At 40.5% G+C, this 9588-nt stretch overlaps 2 protein-coding genes across 5 annotated transcripts in view; one reads left to right on the top strand and one right to left on the bottom strand.

Annotated features, from left to right (window-relative positions):
• The window catches only part of LOC118745063 (histone-lysine N-methyltransferase trithorax), a 152037-nt gene that overhangs the window by 71246 nt on the left and 71203 nt on the right, over positions 1–9588 (bottom strand). The gene's annotated exons all lie outside the window — the stretch shown is intronic.
• On the top strand, positions 6446–7776 carry LOC118745083 (chromosome partition protein Smc-like). Its single transcript, XM_036478623.1, has 2 exons — positions 6446–6734; positions 6803–7776. The coding sequence occupies exons 1-2, from the start codon at positions 6654–6656 to the stop codon at positions 7580–7582; spliced, it is 861 nt and encodes a 286-aa protein (XP_036334516.1). The 5' UTR covers positions 6446–6653; the 3' UTR covers positions 7583–7776.

Below are 9588 nucleotides of genomic sequence, written 5' to 3' on the forward strand. Positions count from 1 at the left end.
GACACTCAGAATAAACTTCGGATATGGGCGGATAGATCACTTCTAAATGGTTCGGAGTTTCAAAAAGAATCCAGGTCAATAGAAAGGTACGATAGTTAAGTCCTCTCTCCTCGACCAAGGCGAGGTAAGACTTGAAATATTGTTGCTTAAAGGCTCACGGAGCTCAGGGAACCAGCTTTTAAGTGCACTTTGAATTTTTCCTATCCATAAGAGTGATCCCCCTGTTTGCACCAATTACCACGAGATCCTCTTTAACTTGCGTATAAGGACCTATGTATAAAGTAGTTCGTCTTCCCTCTGAACTATCAAATATGCAATAATTGGGCGAATGAACATAATATCAGGACTTACATCCTACTACTAACTCCCGAATACTTAGCGCTGGGAGAAGGAGAAAGGAGTATGCCCGTTTAAGGAATGTAGGCTGAATATAGGAATCACCCATATTATGAATTAAAGTGGTTGTGTGATTATCGCATTTACATATGCAGAACCTGGATGCTTATGATCACAACATTGTCCGCGTACTCGTTAACTTGGAGCTATCCCTATTGAGCTTAAAAAAATATAATTAAGCGAAAAGACTCGTGGTTATCCCTACCTCGGATTCTTTGTGCGTTTACAGTCCATGTACGAAACACGTTTGGAATACCTTTTACCAAAAAGCCTGTATTTTTCTAAATGAACCTTGTTGAATGCTCCTCCCATGCATGTCCCAGAACTCTACCTTGTGGGAAGTCTCAAGGTGGGAATATTTTTTGGGCGATTCATCAGATAAGCAGACATTCCTAAGTTGCTTTGAGCAAATTCCCACCTGTCTCTCGCAAAATATTTACGATAAATGGCGACTTTGTATATTTGGAATCCAGAATTAATACCACAAAAAAACAGCCTGCAGAACAAGCGAAGTATAACTTTTGGTTTGATACTTTTGTCTTGATGGGTTCGCTCCTTTTTTAATCCAATGTTAGAGAAGATGATTCGAGCCGCATTACTTCATCGTTCAGTTACTATCTGCAATAACATTGTAAACCGTCGGGTTCAAAAGGCGCACCGTTTGACCTGACTTTACCAAATTGGATATGAAAGCGTCAGCAGGTGAACGAGGGCAATAAGTATATTCTGACATCAAACAAAGAGTAAGCAGACTTGCGTCATCAGATGAGGCCCCGCTTTGGTTTGTGATTGGCAACAGTTTGCCCCGCTTAAGAAAAGAAGACTGTGCCGGCGAAAGGCGAATTTTTCGCCGCGAATGTTCGCTATTAAAATTAAAACACATTGACGTAAATGAGAACGCGCACAACCAAAGCAAACGACGACGTTCGCCCGGCGATTTTTCGCGACGATAGACTTTGACGTAAGCAGGTGAATTCGTTGTCGCCGTGCAAGGCGAATTTATACAAGGTGGTGTTGACAGAACAAAAACAAAAATTACAACAACAAATTAAACGCATAAATAATAGCTCTACCAGCCACCGACGTGAAACCGTAGTCCGTGACACGACCTATTTTATGGGATTATCGTGTAAACGAAAACTCATCACCGCATGACGGCGACGTTGTCGTTGTTTCTCTCTCTTTCTATTCACATGTTAATACGGACGGCAGGTACGGAAGGGCGCTCCGTCGGTGGCTGAATGAGCTTAAGACTATAGTCTTTATATTATAATTATAATAATATATATATATTTTTGTTTTTTGTTTTTGTTTTTTTGTTTTGTTTTCGTGCCTGGTTCCGACAAAAAAAAACCCACAGTGATGTCAGTTTATGGAACATTGGAAAACAATCCCTAAATGCCAATTACATGGGAAGTACCACAATAAGTTTAGCGAATAACTTTAGAAATGTTTTTCGCAATATGCTTTTACAAAAATATTTTCCCGTGTTTATTTAATTTACACCAAGGTACATTGAACAGGTAGTATCAGTAGAGCAGCTGATTTGATTTATTTTCAAATTATTTGGTCTCGAAAATGTCAAATATTTTTAATTTTTTCTCACAAAAATTCTGAATTGTTAAAATCCATTTGCATGTGAAACCTTTTTCCATACAAAACAAGCGATTGAATAGCAGCTTTTGGAGCGTTCGCCCAACTCAGCAGCACAACCGCTGATTACTGGCCCTTGTAAAGGATGGATCAATGCTTCGAGAAGCAAACAAATTTACTAGGAAAGAAAGTTGCAACAATTTTTATTTTTTCCAATTTCAATTTTTTATTTTTTATAATTTTTTGTATTTGACATGGCACGCTTTGATTTAGAAGAAAAAATTCAGAACAGTTTTTGACACTTTCGATACCAGAAGCAACAACAAAATACACGCAAATGTTGTTTTTGCTCTACTGATACTACCTGTTTAAGGTGCCTTGGTTTACACCTTCCAATAGACTTGTTTTACAGCACTTCACTAGTTTTTCTTTGCCATTAATGTAAAATTTTAATTTTTTTTAAAGCTGTTTTTATCACACACTTTTTACCATACATTTCCTGTTTCCGTAAAAAGTTGCGCAATTTTTTGCGTTCGTCCTGACGCATTCAACCTCAAATCTCAACTGACTATGTTACGTAGAGTTGCACAAGTATCCACAGAAATGTACTTACATATACCTATGTACGTAAGTGTGCAACGTTAAATAATGTTAGTCTTTAAGCACACAATTTATTTTTTGATTTTTGCCAGTTTTTGCGCGCGAAATTGCAAAACCAATAATTGTCCACTCGCGCACACTCAACATTCAATTACAATTGAATTCCAGCAAGTGAATTGGTCCAAAGTGGTATTGGGAGGATGCCAACGGCCGGGGCTGGAGTTACAAGCGTTTGCTCGCTTTTACTTTTCAGGAAAAACCACTTTCAGCTTCGTTCGCAGCAGCACATCCGCAGTGAAATGTGTGAATGGAATTGAAATGAGTATTTATTCGCAACTAACTCGTACAGTCGCTATGCAAGGAGCTGTCGCGCTATTGCTGATGGCTGGTGGCTGGCTGTATTTGGTTGCCTCTGTTTTTTTTTTCGTTACTGCTAGATACCAACAAAAAATTGCTGCTTGCATGAAATCGATTTGCAGCTGCACGCGGTTATGACCAGTTGCAAACACGCTACGCATGCGCGCCTAGCAATCGTATTTATAAAGTTGCGGCAGCAAGGCAAGTGACCGAAGAGGCTGCCCACTGCTGTGCAGTTAATACATATGTCGGTACATAAATATGCATGTACAAACATATGTGGGTTGCCGTACTCCACAACAGTGGCGGTCGTTCGGTCGGTCCATCGGTCATGAACGCTTGGGGGTGACCAGGCATCATCAGCTCTGAGTATGCTGCAATTGCAATGGCTGTTGCATTTCTTTGCTTCAACAACATAACACATGAGCTCATCATTTTATACGTTTTGTTGCATGCAATACATGTTTGCTTATTAGAAATTCATGACCACTGCCAACTGGTGTTGCTGACCAGTGCACTGGAGTGGATGAAAGTGTCAGTGATTTTGTGTTACTTTGTTATTTCTGATTTGGTTGCAGTTGGGCCTTTTCGCGCGCATAATCTATTTTCTCGAATACTCTTTCTACATATCGGAAACGCGCAACACGAAAAAAATTGCAACAATGTTCACTTAAGCGCACTGAATGTCTGCACAGCGATGTGTGCTGGTCAAATTGTTGGGCTTACAGGTCAATGCATTGCTTGGCTTGGCTGACACTGAGGAATCTGCGGTAAGAAAATCAAAAATAAACGCCCCATCCGGTTTGTTGTCGGCCATGTTCCGTCATTTGTTCATAATACATCAATTTCTCACTTGCCTTTCGTTAACGACAAACGAATTGCACTAAATTATTCGCAGAAGAGAGTTTTACACAGTTATTTTTGGCCTGCTGAAGTTCATATGCCATCTGTTTCCTATAGCTTTTGTTAATGTAACACAGATAAATACCCAGTCGGAAAAGTAGTAATGCATTACATGCGTGATGAATAATATAATGTATTTCTTATGCGTTCTCGATAATATTGCTGCTAACTATGTAATCAGCATTCCAATGTATTCAAAAAGTTCCAAAAATTTCATATTAAAACTCATTCATTTCTCGATACTAAATAGGTAGTGCAAAATTGAGTGCCCCACTTTTCTTAGGACATCGCCCTGGGGGGAAAAAATGCATTTTCGAATGTGAAAAGGGTTGTTTTACTGATAATTTTTTCGATTACTATACATTACATATTCCTACTGGGTATGCTTGTGTTGCTTCCAATACTGTGAAAGACTCCGTAGGACGCTGCAAGCCCTGAGGACTTTCAATAATCGAATAAGTCCGCATTTTTGCCAATTTAGTACCGAACTATTGAATACTAAAGATGTGCGCCGGATCCGAAACGGTCCCTTTGAGCAACTTAAGTACTCTTTAAACTCACGTCTATAATATAACTGAACTTGGTTTGTTCATAAGGAGAACAAAGATCCCCGAAACCTTGACTTAAGGAAAGAGTAAAGAAAAGTTTTGTAGCCTACTATACCTGCAAGAGGACATTTGGGAAAAACTGTAATTTCTCACCGCACCTCAATTACTGTATGTACACGACAGTCATCCAACTGATGATAGTCTGATGGGAAGCACTGGATAAAAGCGGAAATAATAGTCGAAAGGATGCAGATTAAGGGAATCAAAATTTTAGAAGCAGATCGTAAATGGGCACGTAGCGATCTTCAGTGTATTTAAAAGAAGACGGCATAACGGGATCAATGCTGACTTAGATACCGGCACTGATTACAGTACATCATTTTGGTACTCCCGTTTCAAGATTCGTACCTAGGGATGCAAACGTTGCATCGTTATTTTTGAAATATCGTTATTATCGGTTAAAATTTCGATGTTTGCCATCGATGTTTACAATTTCTTGAAATCGATAATTTGACGACACATCGATGTAAGTTTCAACGATGTTTTAAACATCGACCTCGTAAGGTGCTTACCTATTTTCCCAGTGGGGTCACCTAAACTTCTACAATCGCAAAATTCGCATAGGCTGTCTTTCTTTGATTTCGAATTGTAAACTCATTGCGATCATATTGTACTAGCAATATAGAAGTATTACCTATATGGCCAAAATTGATTTGCAATAAAGCATATTGCTTATCGAGTTGTTCAGAAAACTACATGCGGCATCCTTTAGGCAACTTGGACGTAGGGATGCAAACGATGCATCGATATTTTTCAAACATCGATAATATCGGTTCAAAATTCGATGTTTGCCATCGATGTTTACAATTTCCTAAAATCGCTAAATTGACGATACATCGATGTGGGTAACGATGTTTTAACATCAACTTATGCTCCTAAAATTTTTTGGCTGGCCATGAAGTTTAATACTTATTCTTGTAAGGAACATTCAGAAGTTCCGAGTTTACTCTTATCTTTCGATTTTAAAAATGCTTACTTAGTCATTAAAAAGAGACCGGGATCCCGTTGAAATTTCAACGAAATTGGGCCTTGGAACTTTAGGTTCAGCGAACTTACGACGGCATGCATTTCTATTCTATTTATAGGAAGGGTAAACGAATGGTAAATAAATAAAGGGAATAATTGAATTACAGAAAGTAGGAGTTGAAAAGTGTTAAATTTTCTTTTTAATGTGACTACAAGCTAGCAAATATTGAAACACTGGAAACCATCGATATGTCGATGTTTTTCTGGCAAAGTATTTTAGCATCGATGTTCATTTTTCCGATGCATCGAGACATCGATGTAACTCCAATGAAACTTATTAAAGTGAAACTTTAGTAGCGGGGGTAGTGAATTTAAAAGCTGCAGCGGAAATTGTATAACACTAGCAATGCAACGGAAGTGCCTCCATTTTCCCTATCTCTATTTTGACCTTTAATAAGATAGAGAGTGAATTATCAAAATTTGCTATGCAGCGGATTATGGTCCAGACAAAGGCAAAACCAAATATATGTATACGAAGAATATACGTATACGAACGCGAATACGTACGTAGATTAAGGCGAAGACAAATTTTAAGAAAAATTCGAAGGTGAAGGAAAAACGAGGACGAAGTCGAATACGAAAACGAATATGAAGTCGAATATGCATACGGCTACAAGCAGAAATACAAATACTATGCCAAATAAGAAACCGTATACGAAGTGGTATAGGAACAGTAGTGCGATGTCAAATATGAAGAGGAAGAGGCAGAGAAAGGCTAAGAACAAGACGAAACGTGATTGCGAAGATGAAGGATAAGGCTGAAACGAAGGCAAAAACTAAGATGAACGCGAATACAAAGATGAGAGCAAATACGCAAGTGAATAAGATTACGTAGTCGAATACGAAGACAAATACAAATACGAATTTCGAGAATTTTCTACAAATTCCAGCACCAGCATGCTGGTGTCCTGTATGGGCCCTTTAAAAACTGCATCAGTTTTAAGATTCAAAACATACTCTGCACTTCGAAAACCTGATCAAAACTCGACATTTTAAATTTTTCAAAGTCACATATATATGTATGTAAATATTCGAGCACAACAAAGATAATTCCTGCTGAATAAAATTTTCATTGATTGATGCCTTTTTGACAATTCCGCTTAGCAGCAACTACTATGACGCAGCATTAAATACACGACAAATTCTTGACCATATCACCAAGAGTTCGAGATGCGGTTTGCTATTTTCATAGTTCTATTAGTTAACTCTCAACTTCTTATCGCGCAGGGTTTCGAAAACAATCGTCTACAGGTTTGTACCTTAAGAAGCCACTAACTAATTAATCCTTAACATTCGCCACCATTTTCTGTTATTTTTAGAAACAGCACAGAAAGATGAAGCGCATGTTGCCGCACATGTACGCACAGTTCGGTGAAGAATCTATGCAAAGTGGTGGTGGCACTGGGGATGGGCAACGCGATGGTGGCGTTCCAGGCGCCGGAAATGAAGGCGAATGTAAGCAAAATGCCATGCTGGCCGGAAATGCCAAGCAAAAAGCAACAAGCATTGCGCAGAAGGCAGCCCAGGAAGCCAAAGCTGCATCCGACGCCCAACAGGCGGCTGGCGAGGCAGCTTCTTTGCAAGTTAAGGCGCAATTGGCCGAGAAAGCTATGCAAGCCGCCAAAGCAGCGGAAGCTGCACTCGCTGGCAAACAACAAATCGTGCAACAATTGCAACAGGAAGTTCGCGAAGCGGAGGCTGTGGTACAAGAGGAGAGTAGCTCACTGCAAAATGCGCAACAAAATGTTAATGCAGCGGTGAATTCGGCTCAACAAGCACAATCGCAGTTGAAGACCTTAACGAAGGCTGTGCAGACAGCGCAGTCGAATGTGGGCAATGCTGAGCAGGCAGCTAGTGGCGCACAACAAGAGCTGGCTGAGAAAACACAGCTGGTAGAAGCGGCTAAGATGCGTGTCGAACAGCTGTTGCGCCAACTAAGCTCGGCGCGACAGGACTTTAATAAGACCAAAGATGCAGCGATGAGGGCGGCCGCTGCCGCACACGAAGCCAAGGTGAATGCATCACCGAGTGGTCGTTGTCGTCGTATGATGCGTATGCCACGTAAGCGTCATGCTGTTGCGCCGCCGAGTAAGCAGTGAGGCGGTAATCTGCATATTTGTTAAAAGTTTATTTCTGATTTGTTTTTGTAATATGGTGGTCTATGAATGAGTTGATATATATGTACATATATTAGTGTACGTATGTATTTATGTATGTATATTTTTGTTAAATTACCGAGAACACCGAGAATTCTAACCAAAACTGGTATTTTATTTAAACTTCGATTGCAGTGTAGTTGTTGGAAGCGGTGAAATAGCAAATCAAAGCGAAACATTCAGCAAATTGCTCTTTTTTAATTTAACCCACAAAACATCCTCCTATAACAGTAATTGAAGCTCTGATGCTTAGTTCGTCCTCTGTCTACGTTTATCGCCTTTGTGGCCATATTTGTATTCGTCTTCGCCTTTTGTATGCGTTTTCGTAATCGTCTTTAAATTCGTGTGCATATTCATTTACGTCTTCGTTTTCGTTTTCGTTTTCGCCTTCGTCTTCTTATTTGTCTTAACCTTCCTCTACGTGTTCGTCCTTGCATCCGTCTTCGCTTCAGTGGGAAAACGCCATATCTCAGAGAATTTTTTAAAAATTCCCTATCTCAGAATTTGATTTAAGAACGCTCTATCTCACAATTGGGTCCAAAAACCCCCATTTCTCAGCTGCCGATTCAAAAACGAGCTATCTCAAAGATAGGGCGTTTTTGAACCAAATTCTGAGATAGAGTAGTTTTCAATAAAATTCTAAAATTGGGCGTTCTTCAATCGATCGGACTGGATCGTTTCCTGGTGGACTTTGTCCGCCTTCCCCTCAATCGGAGAACCATCTATTCGGAGATGGTTGGAGCTCACATCACAAGACATGCGTGAACGGACACTCCTCAAGAACATAGTTCACTGGATTTACACAGCAGTGGCACGTCTAAGTATATTGTTATACGGCGTCACAAGCTGGTGGATATCACTGGATAAATTGCTCACAAATTCTGAGTTTGCCAAGGTCAAAGGGCGGCATGTATGCTAATCACAGGTGCGCTGCCATCCTCACCCACCAAAGCGATAGAAACACTCCTAAACTTTCTGCCCGTATACCTTTTTCTGAAGCTACAGGCGAACTGCAGTGAAGTAAGAATAAATGTACTGTCAAAATGGAAAAACGCCAGATTCGATCATACCAACTACTCCGACACACACAGATTATACGACACCATCGATGAAGCTCGAGAAAAAGTATTCCACTTGTATCCATTCGAGGAAGAACTGTGAGCATGACTCGGTCTGGGGCCTCGAAGGTAACTCCACAGCCACCTACACGGAAGGCTTTAAACTAAATCAAGAATAGGGAGTGGGATACACTCGAAGGACTTCTGTACCTTTAGGCTACCAGACCACTCTGCACTCTGGCTTAACCGAATCTTCTCTTAACTTGTCTTCAGTAGCTATATACTATATACTCCGATAGCAAAGCAGCTATCAAGTCACTGGACTGCTGCAGTACCTCGTCTAAAGCTGCGATAGCATGTAGGAAAGTACTTAACGTTTTAGCTTCAAAATCAACTACTCGCATCGTGTGAGCGTGTGGGTGCCAGTCCACAGATATTCAAGGCAATTGTGCAGCGGACGAGCTTGCGATGAAGGGAACCATACTGTCTGACGTCAACCTCTCTCATGCAGCGGTCATACCGTTATCTACCTGTAAGACATGGCTCAGGACATTGCCGACCAATAACTTCTGCCGCAGTTGCTGCGACGTAGACGAAATCGAGAGTGTGGAGCACTCCATCTGCCATTGCCCTGCCTTCATGTGGGCGAGAAGGCGCTCATTTCACCACCACCTTTTTGTCTATTTGGCCGACCTACATAAGTGATCCACGCATTCACGAATTCTGAACCTAACTAACTGGTTCTACTGAATGGACCGGTTCGAATTCGGGCCCTCAATTGGTATCACAACTAGTGTTGCCACACATGGGATTTTCCTACTAAAACTGGTAGGTTTTTTTTTTTAATTTATTAGGTTGGTAAGCTTGATTGGATTTTGGTAGGTTTCACGA

The sequence above is a fragment of the Rhagoletis pomonella genome, unplaced genomic scaffold (assembly GCF_013731165.1).
Source record: "Rhagoletis pomonella isolate Grant_MI unplaced genomic scaffold, Rhpom_1.0 Rhpom_scaffold_00001, whole genome shotgun sequence".
Taxonomy (NCBI): domain Eukaryota; kingdom Metazoa; phylum Arthropoda; class Insecta; order Diptera; family Tephritidae; genus Rhagoletis; species Rhagoletis pomonella.

What these genes read in the sequence shown, in the direction of transcription:
- LOC118745083 (XM_036478623.1), top strand. Translation starts at nt 6,654, where the DNA reads ATGCGGTTTGCTATTTTCATAGTTCTATTAGTTAACTCTCAACTTCTT. An exon ending in TCGAAAACAATCGTCTACAG is followed by an intron (nt 6,735 to 6,802) that starts GTTTGTACCTTA and finishes TGTTATTTTTAG; the next exon opens with AAACAGCACAGAAAGATGAA.